Raw genomic sequence first — 22,606 nt, 5'->3', positions numbered from 1 at the left:
ATTTATGTTCCCCACCAAATGATTGGCTCTGTGAGGCAGGGCCCCTGTGTAGTGCTAAATACACCTGGCTTGTAACACATGAGCCAAGAGCTTCAGACAGCACACAGGAAGAACACTAAAGAAGCTCAACGAGAATTCAGAATGGTTTGAACCAAGTCAGAAGCAGAGGACACATGGAGGCAGAGATGAGGAGAGTCACCACCTCGTCACAACTGAACAGGGTATAAGGACAGCCAAGAATGACTGCTGGTTTTTAGTCTTAAGTAAACTGAGTTCAGTCTGGATGATCAAAGGAGGCAAAAACCACTGGGTGGTAGAAGCCATGGGTGTAGACAGCCACACAGAGAACCAGTGGACTGGGCAGGATGGGGCAGGGAGCAGCAATGTTTGAGAATTAGAAAGGAACACGTGCTCAGGAACTACATGGATGAGAAAGGCCAGAGGGGAAAGAAACTGGACTGGGGATGGGGAGGGACAAGCATGGTGGCTCACACCTGTAATCCCAGTAATTCAGGAGGCAGAGATCCAGAGGCTCATGGTTCAATATCAGCCCAGGCAAAACATCAGTGAGATCCTTTCAACCAATAAACCGGGCATGACGGCATAGGAGCATCTGCTGGAACAGCACTGGCACCCTGTGCCCACATTTACCTCCAGCCAGTTTGTACTGGAGAAATTCAAGTCATCTTGAGATCTCACCTAATGGGTTGATAACAAAATGACTTCACCAAAATACAGACCTTCGCTTGGACCTACAAGATGAGGCAGAAGAAATAGGGCCAGCTCTTGGGAAGTCAGGACTGAAAATCTTATGAAATTCGAGGATAGCATGTGACACTTCCCCTTCTGGCCTATACTTAACAGAAATCTCTAGGACTGCTTGTATTGGGCCTCATTTACAGATAGGAATACAAGCAGCTATAGAAAGTAAGCAAGCCCTCCTAATAGACAATCCACTACTGCATTCTGTTTTTTTCTTGAATTATTGAGAAGACTAGTTTTGTGTGCTCCTTATGGAAATTGTCACCCTACAAACTCTGTCTTGGGTTTGGAAGACACTAGTCTAGAAAGATGCCCTGTCAACCTGTCTAGGGAAGTCCCACGCCCACTCCACCCTTCAAAGGCCTGAGATTCCCTATGCACACCACCACTGGGCCTAAAAAATACGGGCCTCTGACATGAGCCACCAAAACTTGCTAACCTGTCCTGTGAAAAATGTCATTTACTACCAGCAATGGGGAACCTATCAGTTCCTCCCCAAACTACTATATTTATAGAATCAGGTTAGATGAAAGTAGCAACACACTCCTGAGTCACCAAGGGCCATATGAGGCTGGCCTGTGAGAAGGAACTTTCCTCATGTTTTGCTTTGAGACAATTTGGTTATGACAAGGAGAATCAAGAAGCTGTATGGATAGGAAGGAACCCTTTAACTTTTTGGAAACAGCACAAGGAGCCCACCAGATGTCGCCCCAGCCTTTATTCCTGTACTTCCCCCAAACCCAGGGCCATCTCAGTCCCCAAGACAGCTTCATATACAAGAGGTAAAATCCATTTCCCAAACTGGTTTCTAAGCTTCAGCTTTTAAGGCTTTCATGTCTCCTCATTTTAAGTGCTAGTGATGCCTAGTTTCTTAGGCCACAGCTCTAGGAGAAGCACGTTTCTAAAATTTTAGGGATTTTACTCAGAGGTCTGGAAGGCTGCACTTCTTATGTTGACCACAGGAGGAAGTCAGAACTCCTTCCTCTGAGCAAAGACCAGGAAGCCCCAGTGTTCCAGGAAGGACTGCTTTGCGACACCTTTGACCCACCTGCTCCCTCCATCATTTGGACCTATATGGTGATTATCCCAAAATCATATCTTACACGCCACGAAGGTTAGTTTCTGTTCATAGAAAATAGCTGCAGTTTATACTTGAACTTGGAAAATATTCACCTGATCTCTTGTGTCTAGGAGAGATAGTGGTGTATACTAGAGGTGGGAGCCACTTTTAACAAAAACCTGTATTCACATACACAAAACTTTAAAAAAAGAATTCAAAGTCATCAGGTCATATACAACTAAAAAGTGGCAAGCCACAAATCCAATCTAGCTTCAAATAAATCTAAGACAGAAACCACAGATATTTTATATTTTTTTCATTCTGATAATCTGGTCAAAGGGAAGTTCATTTAAACAGAGTGCCAACTGAAAACATGTTGGCCATTCATCAGTGACATCACACGGACCCTTCACTAAGCAAGCAGAACAAGGTCAACACAACCCATTTTAAGTGTGTGGGCTAATGACTAAGTAAATGACCTTATGTTTTACAGGCTACAGACTGGCTGTGAGGCTTTGCTCTGCCCACAGCTTGGATCAAAACACACCTTCTCCAAAAATCACTTCTAGATCTCCCACTCTGCCCCAGTCAAACTTATCCTTTCTTTTCTTCTTCCTCAGATCTTCTTATACATTCCCACTTGTTCTTCTCTATTATGCATTAGAGATCTTATCAGCAGGTCAGTCTCTCTCACTAAGGCATTTTCCCTTTTCTTCATGGAGCCCAGCAATTCCTCAGCACCTGTTCTCCAGGCTTTTTTTTTTTTTTTTTACTAACTCAATACTTAACATCCCAGAAGGCAAGTACTGTTATTAACCATGTTTTACAGAGAAAGATTCAGAGGCAGAGAGGTTAAGAAATGTGTCCAAGATCACAGGCATGGTAAACAAAACTGGGACCCAAACACAAGCAGTGTGGCTCCAGAGCTCCATCTCCTAACCACTGAGTCACCCTGCTCTCCTCAGAGGTTGGTAATAAGCGTTTGTTGAATTAAAGTCAGTACAGAGCTGCAGGACATCCTTTGTACAATCTAATGTCCAAACTACCATTTTCTGGAACCCATCCTTCCTATCACCATCCAACGCAACCACTTAAATGTTCCAAATCTCCAAATAAAGTGTGAAAAGTCATCCGGTCACCCACACAGGGCAGGTGCATAGCACACTCACTGGATCCGGATATGTTCAAGTCTTTACATTCCTCAAGGTTGGCGTCACTGTCAAGGTAGATTTTGATTTTGCCACTGTGAGCTCTATTGTCAAAGGTAATCTGGAGATACAAGCAGATCGAGAGGTTAAACCCTAAAGGAAGGAGGACTTGTTAGATCAACTCTGCTTTAAAAAATCAGTGGCCTCTCAAAAGAGAACCGTACTGATGAAAATGTCACAACTTTCAGTTATTAATGAAGAAATATAGGCTAAAGGATAAATACACAAATTTCTACTAAATCTCAGACTCCAGTTCTCTGCTTCAGAGAAATCCTACAGTAAAACACCAACCAGTTTCTCGAACTAAAATAAGACTCACCAATCTTTGGCAAAAGAACGCAAGGGCCTTCCTTAATCATTACACTGAATGGAATTTAAAGCATCTGCTTCAATTTAGTCCTTTGGCTATGGAAATTTAGGTTTTTTTACTTGACTGGAAATTCTTCTTCTGTTTGCATGAGCTATGTACTGTTTTTCAAAAATGACAGAATTTTCCCAAGGCTGCAGACTGTACTTAAGATGGCTGAGTGCTATTAATTGTCCACATTCTGAAACTTAAACTGATCATTTATCACTTAAAGTTTACAAGTGACATATGTTGAATGGTTCATAGGGTGGACACATGAACACCCTATAAATCCTTATAAATCCAAAGATTTATAAGCAAAGAACATGAAGAGCTGAATGTGTAGGTGACTAAACCCACTTAACACCCAGACACGGGTGAACACAAGCCAGGTTCTGTACAACCCAAAAATGTCACTAAGACTAAACCAGAAGCTCAAGAGTTGAACCCTTTTCTGTATGCATCAGCCAGGACAAACCTCCATAGACGCTGGCAAAGGGTCTCTGTTCTCCCATAAGAGAGCCCCTAAAATATTTCCCTTGGGCCTTCAAAATCTTTTTTGTTTGTTTGTTTCTTTTTCTTTTTCTTTTCTTTTCTTTTTTTTTTTTTTTGTAGTACTGGGGCTTGAACTTAGGGTCTATACCTTGAGCCATTCCACCAGCCCTTTTTTGTGAAGGGTGTTTTTGAAATAAGGTCTCCCAAACTATTTTCTCGGGCTGACTTCGAACCACAATCCTCCTGATCTCTGCCTCCAGAGTAGCTAGGATTACAGGCATGTGGCGAGCCTTCAGAATCTTAAGTGGACAGAAATCCACAGAACAAAACAAAAATGAAAAGCCAATTTGTTTTAGGTCACACTACTGACCATGTCATGACAAAGACATCAGTGACCTTGACCTTGAGGGGCCCACTCCTGCTTCCATCCTGGTCCACCCAGTGCTGCCTGCTCACCCTAGGGAGGGAAAGCATGACCTTCTCAGCCATGCTATGGTTTGAATGTAGTCTCCCAAAACTCACGCACTAGAAACTCAATCCCCAATGCAACAGCGATGGGAGGTGGGGCCCAGTAGGAGGGGATGAGGTCACAAGGGGTCTGCTTTTGAGGATGGATCAATGTCATCACCATGAGAGTGGGTTCGTTGTCTCAAGAGTGGATTATTTTTATAAAAGCAGCCCCTTATTGTTCTCTTGTGTGGCCTCTCACCACCTGATACCCTCTGCCATCAAGAAGACCCTCCCCAAATGCAGTCCCTCGGTCATGGACTTCCCAGTCTCTGAAACTGTGAGTAAATAAACTTTTATTGTTTATAAATTACCTAGTCTGTGGTATTCTACCATAGCAGCAGAAAATGAACTAAGACAGCCAATACTGCAATCTGCAATTACTTTTATTTCTGTACTTATTTCTCTGTCTTCTCTCCACTAGGCTGCAGGCTTCCTGGAGGCCTCCATGCCTCTAGGGCAGAGCAAAGTGCCAAGGATGCACCAGGGGCTCCTACTTATTAATTGTTGTTGAATGAAGCCTTCTGTTGAATTGATGAAAGACAGTACATAAAACTTCCAGCCAAGCCCTCAGTTTGGCCCTTCACACAGGGAAGGCAGGGAGGGAGAAAGGAAAGGAAGGCAAGAGAGAAGAAAGAAGAGAGGAATAGTGTTCAAGCAAGAAGGCCATTTACTCTGCCCCCAAAGGGGAACAGACTCTCTGCTGCACGTGGCTGACCCCCAAAAAGGAGAGACAACTGCTCCTTCACAGTCTGACCTTCAGATCAACGGTGTTGTTTCTGCCCAGAAGTTCAAAATATCTGCTACAACATTTGCGAGCACCTTCCTTTGAGGCCAAGGAAATGACTATAGTGAAAATACTCAGCAGAAGCATTCCTTTTATATTTTAGGAGAACTGGAGGTTAAATGTAGTTTTGAAAACTTCTCTTTTCAAGTCAGAAATCTGCTTTACAAACATGGGAAAGCACAGAGGTGTGGTCCCTGCATCAGTGATCCCATAAACGGTCACTAAAGTTGTTTGAAACCCAACTGCATCTGAAGTCTCCAGACTGGGCTGGTAGAGAGGCTCAAGTGGGAGTGCCTGCTTAGCAAGCATGAAGCCCTGAGTTCAAATCCCAGTACTACCACAAAAAAAAAGCCTTGAGGCTGGTGTGACTTATACTCTGCAGCTACAGAAGGAGTAGGGAAAGACAGAAAGTGGCCTAGTGAAACAAAGATACTTGCCGTGTTCCGAAAGACGTAACAGTCGGGCAGCTCTCGGGAGTGAATGGCCTGCAGGTCGATACCTTTGAGGTGAAAGGAGATTTCAACTTGTAAGAGCCTAAACAAAATAAAATTCAAAGGTGTTTGATAAAAGCGAGAGCACACAAGGGAGGGGTGAGGATAGGTAAGACACCTAAAAAATTAGCTAGCATTTGTTGCCCTTAATGCAGAGAAACTAAAGCAGATACCTTAAAGCAACTGAGGCCAATAGGAAAAGGGGACCAGGTACTAGAGAAAAGGTTATATCAAAAAGAATTAACCTAGAAGGTAACACCCACGCACAGGAAATCAATGTGAGTCAATGCCCTGTATAGCTATCCTTATCTCAACCAGCAAAACCCCTTGTTCCTTCCTATTGTTGCTTATACTCTCTCTACAACAAAATTAGAGATAAGGGCAAAATAGTTTCTGCTGGGTATTGAGTGGGGGAGAGAGGGAGGGGGCGGAGTGGGTGGTAAGGGAGGGGGTGGGGGCAGGGGGGAGAAATAAACCAAGCCTTGTATGCACATATGAATAATAAAAGAAAAATGAAAAAAAAAAAAAATAAAATAAATAAAAAAAAAAAAAACAAAGGTGTGAATAGTCATAGTCTTGCTATTCTACTCCCCCTCCCCCACCCTCATCTCTGGGGAAAGGAGACTTGAAAACGTATTTACCGATAAAATTCCAGCCTGAAGAAAGAGGGCTGTATCTGGTCTGGAGGGCTCCCGGACAGCACCTGCAGGTCTAAGACGACACAGTCTAGGACAAAGGAAGAAGGGCAATGACTGTTTCAGGCAAGGATTAGAGGTGAAAACCAGGGATGCTCAGACAGTCTTAAAATATCTCCCCAAAATAGTCACAATCACAACCAAAAAAGCAGTAACCTTCCAGTGGGGAACCTGGGAGACACTACACTAATTGTGACCAAAGTTAACATCACCAGTCATGACATAGATGACCCCATGTGCCTCCTGCCACAGCCGTTGAGGACACATAGCTTGCATGGCATTTCTGTGCCAAATGCATAACCTCAGTCCAGTCATGAAGAAACAGTGAGGGATATTCTTCCCTTTAAAAATGTCACCATCACACTGGGGGTGTCGCTCGTGTGCCTAGCATGCATGAGGCCCCAGGTTCAGTCCCCAGTTCAAAAAAAAGAAAAAGGGCAAAGTAAATAAAAATGTCAAGATTATAAAAGAAAAACAATAAATCCGAGCAACCTTATCTGCTCCAGATTAAAAGAAAGCAGAAAAGACATGACAACCCAATGCAATACATGATTTTGAACAGGACCCTGGGGCGGGGGCAATTTTTCTTTGGTTATCAAGAACAACAGGATAACTGATAAGATGTGAAGAGCACAGTGCTGGGTCAGTGTGAATTTGTCATTTTGAACACCATACTTACGTTAGCAAGATGTTCTTGTTTGGGGAAAATACACCCTGACATATTTAGAGGTAAAGAAACAGCATGTCAGCCAGGCACTGATGATTCACGCCTGTAATCTCAGCTACTTGGGAGGCTAAGATTGGGAGGATTGTGGTTCCAGACCAGCCTGGGCAAAAAGTTGGAGTCCCCCTCTCAATGGGGGAAATAAAGCTGGGCATAGTGGTACACACCCGTTACTCAGCCACTAAAAGAACTCAAAATAGGACTGAAGTCCAGGCCAGCTTGAGGGGAGAAAAATGGCCAGACTATCACCAAAGTAGCCAAAACAAAAAGGGCTAGAGGCATGGCTCAAGTGGCAGAGCACTAGCTTCACAAGCACAAAGCCTTGAGTTCAAACCCCAGTATCCACACCCCCTCCAAAAAAAGAAAGAAAGAAAAAAAAAAAGAAACAGCATGTCTATGCTTTCAGGAGAAATATTTACATATAGGAAGAATGGTAACAGCAGTTGTGAACAGTGATTTAAAAAAAAATAAGGTTAGTATCTGGGGAACAATGAAAAAAGATACAGGCTATTTTGTTCTGTTCTGTAACCTTTCTGCTAAATTTGACTCTTTCAAAATAAAAAAATAATAAAGAGAAAGGGACTCATATAGCATGGGGTAAAAACAAATTATAAGCCATCAACTAAGCAGAACCATAAAGATTAGTCTTGATAGTGTGTATCCCGATGCCCTTGCTTTCCAGGGCAAGAAGTAGGAGGTCTGGAGGCCAGGCCTGCCATGGGCACCGTGACCTGGTGGCAGAACTGGTGTGACTCCAGCCAGGCTGACTCTCCTGGACTAGGGTGTACCTTTAGACAGTCTGACATGGAGAAGTTGGGGCCTAGTGCAGGCCTTGCACCCAGAAGGCCTTCCAGGACAGCCACGCTCATTCCTTCAGTGTCATCCCACAACTGTGACTCCTTATTTGTTCACTTAACCCCTCAACTGTTTATTATAAGAATATGTACAGGAATACAAGAGCAAGAGTCCAACTGTGTTGCACCTTGTTAACACTCACTGCCCACCATGCAGCCAGCACTGGAAGCATGCCCCAGTATGTGGGAGACATTTGTATATAATAAAAATTAGGCATGCTGGACCAAACACAGGGCCACAGAGCTGAACAGACAACTCAGAGCAGCACAGAGCAATACAGATGATGTGGAAGCCTTGCGGGTTTTCTCCCTTAATGTACTGTTCGCTTAATCCTCAAAGCAACCTGTGAGATTCTACAGGTGAACAAAGCAAAGTACTGAGAGGCCAAGAAACTTCCCTGAGGCCACACAGCTGGTTGATTTCTATCCAAATTTTAAATCCACCTGTTTGTGGATCTATATCCTGAGCTCAACTGAGGCTGATCTCTGAGCGTATTTTGTTTGTTTGCTTACTTGTTTGTTTTTGCAGGCTTTGCACATGCAAGGCAAGTACTCTACAACTTGAGCTATGCCCTTCCACCTCCACCAGCCTTTTCTTTGTTTTTGAGACAGGGTCTCTCTGCTACTTTTACCAGGGCTGGCCTCAAACTCATGATCCTCCTGCCTCTTCCTCCCAAGTAGCTGGGATTACAGATGTGCACCACCAAGCCCAGCAGAACATGTGTTTTAGAACATCAAAGCCCCAAGCTCCCTTCTGGACTCATTCATTTCTTCAGGAAATATTTTTTGAAGGCCAGGCGCTGTGCTGGGCAATGAACCAGACAGACATGATAACTGCCAACATGGAGCTCGTCTTCAACAATACGTAGAAAACAAATGCAAGGTCATTCCATAGTGTGGGCAGAAAAGGGAATGAAGATAAGGTGATTGAGTGGACAGCCCTACCTTAGGAAAGTGGTCAAAGAATCACTTTCAAGATGCTGAAATTGTTTGAACTGAAACAGTTTTCCCTGAAAGAAAAAGTGGTAACTGTGCATAGATACAAGGGGAGAGCAGAAAGGACTCCTCACAAGAAAGAGCCTGGCTTATTCCCTGAGCAGAAAGGAGGCTGGAATGGAGGAGAACTGGGGACAGAGCTGTGGGGAACGTGGAGTGGCAGGCAGGTAGCTGTTCCCACAGGGAATTGTCGATTCTGCTCCAAATGGAATAGGAAGCCACTAATAATTTTGAAGCCAGGAAGTGATATGACCCAATTTACATTTTTCAAAGTAGCACGCTGGTTGCTGTGGGAGCAGGAGAGGAGGGTGGTAGAAATGAGACCAGAAGCAGGGAGGACAGTCCAAGCAAGGAGTGGCTTGGGTTACAGTGGTGGCAGGGGAAAGAGAGAAAGTAACAAATTCAAATACAGGGCTTGAGAGACTGGGGATATTACAGCTGAAAATGTTGCTATTGTCTTCCAAAATGGGGAAGCCAAAGAATTAAACAGCTTGGGCCAGGAAGATAGGGAAAGTATGAAACATTCTGGTTTGGACACAGCAGATTTGAAGTCCCTACTAGATAGCACTGGAGAGTTGGCAAACAGCCAGGTGAATACGTGGGGAGTCTGGAGGTTGGGAGAGAGGCCTATGTCTGGGTGCTCCAGAGAAAGTCGATGATTTCTCAGAGGCTAAAGGAGCTGGACCTGGGGAAGTGAACTGTGGCCCCTCTCTGCGCTCCTCTGTGACAGGGTGAGAGGAAAAGAGAGAAGCAAAGCAAAGAGCTTTGAAGTGTGGTGGCAGAACTCTCTTGGAAGCACCAGTTACTGAGACACAGGGCATGGGATGGAGGAGGCTAGGGATGGATGTCAGTTGACTGAATCCAGGTGGGAAGGGAGAGGCAAGCACCTTTACAGATTCTGTAAGGGAGTGACACTGTGGACAAGGGTGTCTAAGATGTGTCTAGAAGGCACTGACGTCAAGAGGTGGCAATGGACAGTGGGAAATGTGAAGTCATTAAAGAAAGAAAAAGGTCTGTGTAGCCTGGTATAGTAATGTACACCTGTAGTCCCAGCACTCAGGAGACTAAGGCAGGAGGATCCTGAGTTCTAGGCCAATCTGGACTACACAGTGAGACCCTGTCTCAGAAAACCAAAAATAAGTAAGCAAATAAAGAAAGAAAGAAAGACCTGTGTGAAGTCAAAGGTCTCTGGTTAGAGAGCCCTGTTTGGAGGCAGAGGCAGAGGATCACAGTTTGAGGCTAGCTGGGGCAAAATTAATGAGGCCGAAGCTGAAAAACAAACAAAAAAACAAAAGGACCTGCAGCATGGCTCAAATGGCAGCAAATAAGAGGCCCTGAGGCCCTGGTTAATTCCCTTGTACTGAAAAAAAGAAACAGTAATGGTCAGGAATCACTGACCATTAAGATGCAACACGACACACATTTGTATTCAGTAGGCCAAGGGTGGGTCTGAGACTGCCTTTCTCTCAGGCTCCCAGGGATGACAGTTGCTGGTATTTGAATAGCCAGCACCTGCTGTTTGTAGGTTGTTAAGCCATTACAGGACCTGGGCTTCGGCACCTGTCTTGACTGAGCAACAGTTTTTCAACTGTATAAGGATTAAGGTCCTTCTGCCTCTAACATTCTTATTCTGAGGTAAAGTAAAAAAAAAAATAAATAAATAGATTCAACTGATGGAAATGAATGACTACAGTCTGAAAGAAGTAACATGTTCAAGACCCATGTGCCAGACATTGTCCTGGCCCTCTTTTCCTGTCTTTCATTCACTCTGAGATGCATATGGTTCCACTTCAAACATCTCTGAAGCCAGGCATGGTGTCGTATGCCTGTAATCCCAGCACTTGGGATGCTGAGGCAGCAGAATGGCTGCTTTAAGGCCAGCCTGGGCTACACAGTGACACCTTGTCTCCAAAATAATTTAAAAATAAAAAATAAGTAAACATCTCTAAAGCAGTTGAGGTTTTTTTAATTGATGCATCTTAAACTCAGAGAAATATGACAGAATTTTGTTGCTAATTTTATATTATTTACAAAACTTGCCTTATAAAAGTCTACTTGTTCAAGTTTTGTATTATTTTGTAATTGTAGCGCTTCATGTTTTCTCAGTATTCAGAAGTCTCTGAAATCTGGCTGACCCCGCACTACAGTCATTGCTACTGAGAACTGAGGCCACCAAGTAGCCAGGCCTGGTGGCAGCAAAACAGATTTTTTTTTAAAGGATGGCAAAAGCCCCCAGCAGAACAAACTGATACTTAGAACGACAACTTCCTCACCCACATGAATACGCTGGTTGAAGAAGAGTGAGCACAGATTTGACATGTGTGTGTCACAACAGCAGGACAAGGATGCATGGCCACCGTGTCCCGTGCTAAGAACACGTGGGAAGAAGAACATAAGAAACTAAACTGTATCACAGAAAATAAAGCAGTAGACAGAGTCAACACCCATAATTCAGTTGTGGAACTGAAATGCACACAAAATCTGACGCTCACAAATGGAAAATTCCACACCTGACTAAAAATGCTGCGTAAAATCACCTTCCGGCTATGTGCCTAGGATGTATGTGGAACACAAACGAATCTCATGTTTAGTTTTGGGTCCCCTCCCCAAGATATCTTTTGTATTATCCAGTTACAAAAATTCCAAAATCTAAAATCTGAAACATTTCTGGTCCTAAGAATTCTGGATGAAGGATACTAAACTTGTATTAAAACAGCAGTCACTTAATTGTTGGGGAAAACTTTCTGACAGGATTCACAACACTCCTTTCAATAAAGCTGAATTGGAAAACTATACTGCTAGAGGCAGAAATGGAAGAATTCATACCCGTCAGCATGAGTTAAGGGAAACCCTTAGCTCGATCAACTTAATCAGCTGTGCGACTGGACACCAGGAAAGCAGGACATGTAGCCAGATCTCTGCATTTTGCACACCAAAGGCCAATTCTCTTAAGAGTAGAGAAAATGCAAAACTTTGAGTAGCTAGTGCAGGAGTTTCTACCAATTCACCTACTCAAACCGTTACGCTACCTCAGAGAAGTCAAACTGAGTTCATATTCACACCATCCAATGGAGCCAGGAAAAGAGGGCTTAAAATTAAGTATCAAGTATTTTTTAAATCTTTCTTTATACATTTTGATGACTGAAAGATTCCCTTTGACAACTTATTCTTAATCAGGTCAAGGATTACAATTAGGCTACTTAAGCAATCTAAAAGAGACTTTAAAAGAAAGTCAGATTAATAATCAACCTCTTTGCAGTCACTCAAAAATATTCCATCTTTTATAGAAAGTAAATGAACAATGGCACCACTGTCCAGTGGTCAGAGGATTAAATAAATGCTGCTCTCTGGTCCTGCCCATCCTGCCTAGCCACTGATATTGACTTTGGCCACATTTCTTTGACCAATTTTCCAAGAAGAGTTAATTGAGAAAAACAGCGAATGAATCACTGGAAAACAGTTGTATGGTTGCATTCATTTCGAGTGACACATTTTTAATAGGGCAAATGACTAGGGCTTGGGTGAAGCAGAAGGTGATGGGACCAGATCTCATCCCCACTGTCAAAAAGAATCACCCACAGGGAGGCACATGGCTGAGCGCCCAGGTTAAAGGTTAAGAGTGAGCCACGATTGTCCTCGTAGGCCAGTGACCAAGTAGGTCGCAAGTGAGCAGAAGCCTCCAGGCAGTCACACCAGTGGCGTTTTGGTGTTCCTGGCTACTGAACCAAGCAAGTCTCCACCAGAGGGTCTCTGACAGCAGCCTGTGAGCCAGGCCACTTGTGGGCCCCACATGTGTGACCGAGGGGCTGCTTCATGCAGGGTTAAGAGCATGGAACACAATTTTTCACGCAGATTCTGAACAGGCAGCCTGAGCAAACAGGTAAAGCCACAGAGGAGGGTATCCTCCTCTGTGTTCCCAAGGCACCTTAAAATCAGATAGTTGGAAATGCAGCCAAATGAACTGTGTGATGCCCTCACTCAATAAAGTCCACTCCAAATTTAAACTGCTACCAGGACTTCTGCTCTTGGACTGTTAGTTACTTGAGGAGCCAGTATGGATTCATCTTTGTAGGAAACAGTGAATGCCTTGGGTTTGTTGAATGAATAACAAAACTCTCAAAGTCCTAAATCAGGCCCTTTACATTTGCCTATGGTGTTTTGGGCATTCTTGAGAGAAAGGCACAAACTAATCCTATACAATTAGCTAGTGTTAACTTTTGGCCAAGTGATCTCCTATAAGTGACAACTAGATCTTAATCACAATTCATCTTTGAAGAACACTTACATATTTTACACATAAGAAAAACAAGGGTACAGGATTTTTACCTACACTATTTCATTTGATACCCATGCACACATTTTTTTCCCCAAAAGCCTAATCACTTCTTGATGGGGGAAAAAACTAAACCAACACAAACATCTGGGCTTTTACCCCAATTTTGAGTTGTCCCATCCCAGGGCCACCTGGTTTCTTGAGCCAAAGCATTTGCAGGCAAAAGGAAAAGTGACAGCCTGGAACAGGTCCCCTCTCGCATAGGCAAGCTGTCCCATTTGAGTTGCTAGCACACGGGGGCTGTTCTTACTCTTACCACAGAACCACAGAAGGTGACAAAGGCGTATGACAAGATTATCACTGAGTTACCTGTCTCAATGTCACTGTCAATATTCAGGGTCTCGTTAGAAGAGAACATGGTCCCCCTCTTGTAATGCTGCTTACAGACTTTTAAGCCAATTCTGTTGTCTTCATTTGGTCCATAGTCAAGGGTTGCCAGGGAACTGTTCTTTAGAAGACGGTACTATTTTTAAAATGAAGAATTAAAATAATAGTTAAATAAAAGCACAGGTGAGCTTTTAAAAGTTTGATCAGAAGTCACAGCGCTTGAAAAGCTCCTTGAGCTACCTTTTATTGTTATATCGTGTTGCTCAGCCACACTTGGCAATGTAAGACAGTGCACAGAAGCTTGGGCCAGGTTGTGTGGGACACCTTGCCTCACCGAGCCCCACACCAAAAAGATGTGCTAACCACGCTCCCCCTCCCTCAGTGCAAGCCAAGGCCCTGTCTTATCTCTCAGACTTTATCACAGGCTTTGGCCCCAAGTCACACTGTCCTCCAGGCAGTTCCTGGAGCTTCTGCCTCTGGCCTGGGCTGTTCTCTCTACTGGAACTTCAGTATCTACCTGCTCAGTTCACTTTATTAGGCCCCAAATATCACCACCCCAGTGAGGTGTGTCAAGAAAAAATGCAAACATCAAAATCCCACATTGTACCATGTAATACATAAAGTATAATTGTATCTGTCAATTAAAAATACAAATATAAGATGTAGATAAGTAAAAATTGGCAAATATCCATCCCATGCTCAGATGCTCCTTAACTCCTTCCAGGTTTTACTCCTTAGCAGTTCTTGGACCCAAACCATCCGCACGCCATGGTTTGCTACCACCGGCTTACGTTCACTCAACTTTACTATTTGGCTAGCTGTACCACCAGGGCTTCACTCCGCCCCCCCGCCCCATCTTCACAGGTGGAGCTTTTTTTTTTTTCCAGGAACCTTTTACCCAGGGACACAAAATTTGCAAATAACTGTATTGCTTATTTTAGGAGCAGCCAAGACCTCATACAGATGGAGAACAATTTGAAAATTTAATCTGATAACTACTCTAAGAGTCTTTGAAGCTGTTCCCCCATCCCTTGTTGTGTTCATCAATCTCCTTACCCAACTGTAATCAAAGTTCTTCCACATTAAAGGACCCCCAATGTGACTGGCTGAGGCAGCTTCATTTACCACAGCAAGTGAGACGTCCAGCATTGCTTAGCAACATGTTTTGGGGATAGTATTTTAGGGAGCTGGCATTCGATACTGCACATTTCACTTGTCTAGCTCTCCCCTCTAGGAAGGCAGGGATTGCTATACCCCCAATGTCTAGAATAGTACTTCTTACATACCAGGAACTCAAATATTTTTGAATGAATGACAGAAAAAAAAAAAACCCAAAACATTAAGAACAAATTGGTTGCTGCTGGTTTATGCCTGTAATTGTAGCAGCTTGGGAAGTTGAGATCAGGCAGTTTGAGATCAGCCTGGCCAAAATGCCTGTGAAACCACATCTCAATGGGAAGAAGCTGGGTGAGCTGGTATGGGCCTGTTATCTCAGTGATGGCAGGAAACAGGAGAGCAGTCCAGGCCTGTCTGGGAAAAAGTGAGATTCTATCCCCAGAATAACCAGAGCAAAATGGGCTGGAGACTATAGAGTGCCTGCCTAGCAAGTGTGAGGCCTTCAGTTCAAACCCCAATACCACCAAAACAACAAAACAAAAAAAGCAAGAACAGTCTCTTTCCCCTAAATGCTTTCTTCAGCTCTACCAATCTGCTTTCTTATACTTGTCTGATATAACTATATTATATTCCATATTCTCAAGATTCAGGAAGGATTATGAACGGTAAAACAGCAAAATTGAGCTGTACACAGACTCTTAGATCGGGTCTCAAATCTTCATCAAGTCTGAGCATATAAATCTCTTGCTATTTGATCTGAGATAATCTCCCAAATGTAGTGGGTCTGAAGAAATAAATTTAAAAAATAAATCTTACAGAAAAAAAATCAAAATAGACAAACTCTATTGTGGAGCTCCAGAAATAATAACAACTTTTGGAAGACAATGCAAAATTTACATTTGAATATTTTAGTATATGTATAATTTTGGCTTGTTTGTTAAGACAACAAGGTCAAGTATCAAGAACAGGTCATTTTCAACTAAGCACTTACTTGATTAATAGCAAAAAAGATGCTGTCATAGGTGTCCTTTTGAGTGTATACACTGCAGCTGTAGTCATCCTCATCTACACCAGAATATCCTTTCAAAAACAAATGCTTAAAAGCAACACGGTTGTCTTCTTTGAAAGCAACCACCAACTGGTTACCTAATCCAAACCAAACAAGCTAGAAAAGAAAATCAAGTTGGAATGTGAGCTTTACCATTTACCAGGGGGAGAAAAAGCCCTCACCTCCAACCATCAGAAAAGTTATCTTAATTCATTGCTTTACACTAATAGCAACAATGTCAAAACACAAGTACCCCTTCAAAAGAGAACCTTGTTGGGCTCTGTCAACATTTCCAAGTAGCATGTGTTGGGGTCAAGAAAAAAATCTCAAAGTATGCCACCGTGATATGCTGAGTACCTTGAACTGCAGAAGCAGGCTGAGAGCCAAGGTCACTCTGACTTCACACCTCCTGTCTGTCTGGAAGGGCAGAGAAGGACTTTCGCTGCTGTTCCCTTACTGAAGAGAAATTCTTTTAGAGGAACGTAATTGTCATGAGCCCTTTCCCTATAATGTCATCAAACAGGGAAGAATAACTCATAGGAAAGATTAGAGTTGACCTCACACCCAGAGCACAGAGGAGATTTGTCCTGGGATATTGTAAGTTCTTCAGGTCCATTTACCTCCCCTATATCTCATTTATTGACTGTGTTAAAGTTCTCTAGAGAAACACAACCAATGGAACACATGTCATTATAAGAGCGGCTTTACTAGATTGGCTCATGTGATCAGAGTCTAGATTGTCCCACAATGTTCATCTGCAGCCTGAAGAGCCAGGGAAATATAGGTGCTCAGCTGGAGAAACCCAAGAGAGAGAGAACAATGCACCCTAGTCTGAGGTCAAAAGCCTGAACGCCCTGGAGAGCCACTTAAGTTCTGCTCAAAGGCTGAAGAACCTGGAATCCGAAGTCAGTGGTTAACAGCAGTTTAAAAAACAAAGCAAAGCAAAAAAAAAAAAACCACCCACCAAGCATAGAAGAACAAGCTTCTCCCTTCTGCAGGCCCCCAACCTACTGGACAGTGATGCCCACACTGAGGGAACATTTTCCCCACGCAGTTCACAGGATGCCCATGCCAATCTTCCCGAGAAACACCCTCACAAGCACACCTAGAAGTGTTTTACCAATTTTCCAGTCCAGTCGAACTGACCACCAAGATTAACCATCACACTCTTCCTCTCAAAGTGCTTACATCCTCACCAGTCCTTCTTCCCAATGGAGAAGGGTATATACACATCGTGATGCCCCACGCACGTAATAAACATGAGTGCTTTCTCTCCTGGTAGTATCTCTAGCATCCATTTATTTCAACTAATACAAATGTCAGAGAACAAACCTCCAGAAAGTGGAGGGCAAATTCCTTTTGCTCCTACAACTGGAAAAATTACCACTTCCAATGGCTAACCACCCTAGTGGCCTTTAGGAAAGAAATAATCCATATTAACTAAGTCTAAATCCATTTTTTAAATTCTTCGTTTCAAAGCCAGGCATTGTGGCTCATGCCTGTAATCCTAATTCTTCAGGTGGTAGAGATCAGGAGGATTGTGGTTCAAAGTCATCCCGAGCAAATGGTTAATAAGACCCTATCTTGAAAATACCCAACACAGAAAGGGTTTGGCAGGGTGGCTCAAGTGGTAGAGCACCTGCCTAACATGTGTGAGAACCTGAGTTCAAACCCTAATGCCACAAAAAAAAGCTTTTTTGTTTCAAGTTAATTGTGTTCAAAATTGATTACTTTGTGAAGCATTAATGCATGTTGTTTTAATATTTAGAAATTGTATGTATTTTTTGAAATCACATTTGGCTTTTTTTTTTCTGGTAGGATTGGGGTTTGAACTCAGGACTTCATGCTTGCAAAGCAGGCACTCAACTGCTTGAGCCACACCTCCAGCCTACGTGTGACTTTTAAGAATGCTTTTAAAAAATGACCTACATAAATATTTACTCTAACTAGGATACAACAGAATTCAATTAATCCAGCTCTGCAAGAATTCTCATAGAACGCTTACCTACAAGTTTGTCCACCAAGATTTGCAGGATCAAAGTATGTGAAAGATTAACAGAGCTCAGGACTGGAAGCATGGCTCAAGTGGTAGAGCACCTGTCTAACAAGCACAAGGCCCTTATTTTAAACCCCAGTGGTATCATACACACACAAAAAGAATAACAGGGCTTGCTTTACCTTTACCTGGATGATGGCACAGTCAGCCATTGTCACCAAGCATCCACCTTCTCCTGATAAACACTTGCTTGTTCTCCCTGCCTTACATTGTATCCTGAAATAAGAATAAACATCCAGGGGGTCTCCTTATCAGGAGTGAATTTTTTTTATTGGAACCCAATAAATAGGGAAAATTAGCCAGCACCAAATGTTTACCAAAAAAACCTTTAAAAACTACATATATAGATACACACATGCATACACACAATATAACGTAAGTGTGATCTCTTTTTCACACACACTTCTTATGTGTACTCTCTCCTGCTCTCTCTCATACTCCCTGTACTCTTCTTCACACTCTTGCCCCCTCTGTCTCTCTCTCACATACACATAGGCAGAGATGGTGGTGAAGTCAACCTCCATATGTCCCATCACACATACCTTTCCCCACTCCCTAAGCTGTCTTATAAACCAAGGAGACTCTGGAAAGTTCTCCCCAAGGCCTTACCCAACTAAGTCAACAAAGCATTTTGGAACTGCTTCCTTAGCAAGTTTAATTAGATGACCCTGACAATTCTGTCATCTGTCATTCCATCACTCAATATACTATCTGCCTGATAATATATAGGATATCAATTGTGAAGAACTCAGGTGAAACTTAACGTTAATTTGCATATGCAAGCTGGTACAAGGGTTTCTAGTTGCCTATATTCTGAACCTTTTACATTTTGTCTATTTTTGAAGACTGAAAAATTAAAATAACCACTGTTTTTTCAGCAATTACTATGTGCCAGGAACTGCACTAACTGCTGTACCTGCATCACTTTGTTTGCCCCACAACCACCGTATGAAAACGTCACTACTGCTCTCCCCATTTTACATAACTGGAAACTGAGAGTTAGCCTCATTAAATTGCCCCAAGCCACTTCACTCTAGAAGGCAGATCTAACTCCAAAGCTATCTTTGTTATGCTACATGAATAATTTCCCTCTACTAACAAACTTGTCTCTGGGTCATCGCTTATAAAAAAGAATTTAAGCACCAGCTCCTCAGAATTAGGAAGGATAGCTACTGCTTGAGTGTCCATACATGATACTTCAGCATTTTTAATCTCATCATGTCACAGTCCTCAAATACCAAGTCAAATCGCTGAGCAATTGCTAAAAGCCCAGCTATTCAGCTCTTCTAAAGTAAGATACCCCAGGTCATCAACCTTGAGCTGAAAGTCAAGCAACTAAAGGTTACAAGTTCTTCCAAGCTTGTGCTATCTGTCGATAGTGCCTGTGGAGACTCCAGTAAAGATCAGGCTGCTGAAATAGAAAACCAGGCAGCAACGCATGTGTGCATGTGTACCTACTGTGATTCAAAGTGACCCTGTCCACCTCACCATTAGTACACGGAATTAAGTTCCTCCAGCACAGTTTTCTGAATGTGTGCCAGACAGAGGTCCAATGTGGGCAAGATCAACGCTGCATGGGTTGAATAATGATTCTTATCATTGAGTATGAGGCACTGTGCTCAAAATTGATAATTATTTTTCATTTGATTTCCCCGTACTGTATGGAGCAGCTATTATATTGGAGTCCATACAGACAGGAAGTTTTTTTTACTCAGGGAATGAAGTGTGGTCCATCACAATGCTAGCACCAAATACTGAGTCAACTGATGACTACAATACCACTTTATACATACGCAACCTGAAGCCCGGAATGTATCCAAGCTGGAACATCTGGAAAGTGTCAGAGTGAGGATCTGAACCCAGGCGTGTCTGACACCATAGCTTGTTTGTCCTCTTGCCCTCTTGGACATACTACCTCTTAAACTGAATATATTAGACCCTTCCCATGCTCATAATGAAGCTAAAGAAGCATGTGTGATGGTGCAGAAGTGGAGGTAGGGGGATAGACCCTATCTTAAATTAAAAACAAAACAAACAAACAAACAAAAAAACAGAACTGAAGCCAGAAAGGCTGGAGACATGGTTCAAGTGGTAGACTGCCTGCCTAGCAACATAAGGCCCTGAGTTCAAACTACAGTACTGCCAAAAACAAAATAAATCAAAACAATCAACAAAAAGTCTAGAGAATGGACAAATTGATCAAGAAAGAGACACTACTTGCTGATATTTAAAACCACCACCTTATTTAAACTCAAAGTCACAAATACAGTGCTGAGAAGAAGAGAACATGGAGTTGTGATCTCTGCTTGGAACCACCCCTATCTGGCATCAAGAGCGAGAAACTTCCAGGACTGGAGGTGTGGTTCAACTGGTAGAGCACCTACCTCACAAGTGTGAAGCCCTGAGATCAAAATGCAATGCCACAAAAAAGAAAAAGAAAGATATTTCTTCCAATCTAGTGGTCACTGAACAAGCCAAGGTCTTCACATAGAGCCCAGCATCAGGAAAGGCCTGGATTTTCATAGCATCTCTTAGGGGAGAGTACCCTGAAGAGAAAACTGCAATGTCTCTTTCTTGCTATGAAAGAACCATGTTCTCCTTACAGAGTGAGAGCAAAAGAGGATGAGGTTGACCAAATAACTTTACCTTCAAAAAGCAGGGGATATCAAAAACATATCTCTGTCCCACTAACTAGTACTTAAGTTTGCTGAGAATATGATTTGAGACAGAAAAAGATTAAGTCTGGAAAAAATTGTGAACTAAAGACTTCATTATTAAATTGATGTAGGAGGAAAAACTTTTGAGCCATGTTAAAAACAAGATAAAACTCTAACTATGTACAAGGAATACAGACAGAGATAGTGGAGCTAGGGAAAGAATGCAGACACTTCCCTGGAGATTATAAATTATTGTGGAATGCAGGTAGGCATGTTGGTTTTGAAGTCTCCTACTCAGCAACCTTAGACTTGAGAAATGGAATGCTAAAATACAGAAAAAAGAGGAGGAATGACAAGCTATCCAAGTAGCAAAGCTTAACAGAAAGAGGCTACAAAGGAATAAAAACTGTAATCTTTCTCAATTGTATTAGGGGAGACACAAAATATAAATGACCACTTCCTAGCAATACTTTATTATTAAAAGTAAAATTAGTGATGTAGACAGCAGAGGACTGGGGAAAACCACAGGCTGAGTGGTTAGGAAAAGACGAGGGAGAGACAGGACTTTAAATGGCACCGGTAAGATGAGGGGGAAAGAATCACTTTGGACTTGAACAGGGCAGGGATGAGAACCATCATGTTGGTCTGGCTGCCTGGCATTTGCATAAAAAGCAGTAGATGAACCCTTGTTGGAAAGAAGTTGAAAGAGACTACGAAAATCTGCTATTTCGGGATATAAAGTCCCCATTTTCTCCTGGGAGAAGAGGAGTCTGTGGAAATTTCTGAGCAAGATAGTGACACAGTAAAGGCGAGTCTAAGAAAATCTAATGTGATATTAGCATTGAGACAAATGGTATATGTGCGTATAAGAAAGATAACAAAGACAAAAACTAGAGGAAGCCTGGTTCTGCAAACTTGGAGGTCAGAATCTGTATCCAGCATAGGCACAGAATGAGAGCAAGAGTGCATACAGAAGAGCCAGACTGTCAGAGCTCAAGTTAAGTACATTGCTTAACTCTTTTGTCCCAGTTTCTAACCCATATAAAGGAGATTCTAACTGAATCTACCTCACAGGGTTAGAGACAGGATGAAATGCATTAACACACATGTCACCAGTGTGTGGCACATGTCAAACACTATGGTATGTGTGAGCTGTCAGCAGCAGTATGATGCATCAATAGCTGTACCCCCAGCTCGATTCTCACCAAGTGAGATGCTTCACAAGTATTTTAAATTGAAGATAAAAGTCTATGCTAGAGGGTTGGAGGTATGGTTCAAGCAGTAGAATGTCTGCCTAATAAGCAGGAAGCCCTGAGTTCAAATTCTGATACTGCCAAAAAAAGTCTATGCTAGAGACAGATGGCGGGAATGGAAAAAAAAAAACATAAATAAATGGTATTTTGAATGAAAAAAATGGGATTTAGTAGGTATCAGGACAAAGAAGGCTGAGTCAAAGATTGCAATAATGTGTTATGCCTGTGTAAGTTAAAGTTTTAGTAACACTATTAGATCAAAAAGTCAAAATTGAACCTGGTTTATCAAGACAAAAAATTGGGAAATAATTAACCAAATAACAGGAGGGGACATTATTTCTTCTCAATTAATACTAGCAATGCATCTAGTTTATAGATTGCCAGAACTAAAACCAAGAATTTAAAAAGCTAGTACACCTAGCTTTTAATGGTTTCTGTTTCTCGGCCTTGTTAACTTTTTTGAAGTTAAAACTCACTTTCCCTAAAGCTCATTGACCTGGGATGGCATGTCACATAATAGGAAGACCTACTTACGAATGCAGAGCAAAGACACAACTTCAGTGACAGCAGAATTCCCCCTCTCATTTCTAGAGCTATATGGAGGTATTTTTAAGTATTTATTATTACATTTTAGAAATAACATGTTTGCACACTTTTCATTGGTAATAGAGTGATTATTTGCCAATAAAGCCAAATATTCCAACTGTTGTTGTTTTTTTTAATTTAAAATTTTTTTTTTTGATGGGACTGAAGTTTGAATTCAGGGCTTTGTGCTTGCAAAGCAGCCACTCTACTGCTTGAGTCATGCTTCCAGTCCATTTCGCCCTGGTTAATTTTAGAGATGGGGTCTTGCAAGCTATATGCCCAGACTGGCCTAGAACCTCAATCCTC

General features: G+C 42.4%; 1 protein-coding gene across 1 annotated transcript in view; it reads right to left on the bottom strand.

Annotated features, from left to right (window-relative positions):
- Positions 1–22,606, bottom strand: part of Mcoln2 (mucolipin TRP cation channel 2) — a 55,656-nt gene that overhangs the window by 17,321 nt on the left and 15,729 nt on the right. The window contains exons 3-7 of the mRNA XM_074079569.1: positions 15,693–15,866; positions 13,568–13,721; positions 6,298–6,382; positions 5,603–5,699; positions 2,992–3,091 (exon numbers count right to left, since the gene is read on the bottom strand). Of these exons, the coding sequence (XP_073935670.1) occupies positions 2,992–3,091; positions 5,603–5,699; positions 6,298–6,382; positions 13,568–13,721; positions 15,693–15,866 (610 nt within the window). The remainder of the gene's footprint in view (positions 1–2,991; positions 3,092–5,602; positions 5,700–6,297; positions 6,383–13,567; positions 13,722–15,692; positions 15,867–22,606) is intronic.

The sequence above is a fragment of the Castor canadensis genome, chromosome 7, assembly GCF_047511655.1.
Source record: "Castor canadensis chromosome 7, mCasCan1.hap1v2, whole genome shotgun sequence".
In the NCBI taxonomy this organism is placed as follows: domain Eukaryota; kingdom Metazoa; phylum Chordata; class Mammalia; order Rodentia; family Castoridae; genus Castor; species Castor canadensis.
The sequence above is the reverse complement of the archived record's forward strand: the minus strand, read 5'-3'. Positions and strand labels throughout refer to the sequence as shown.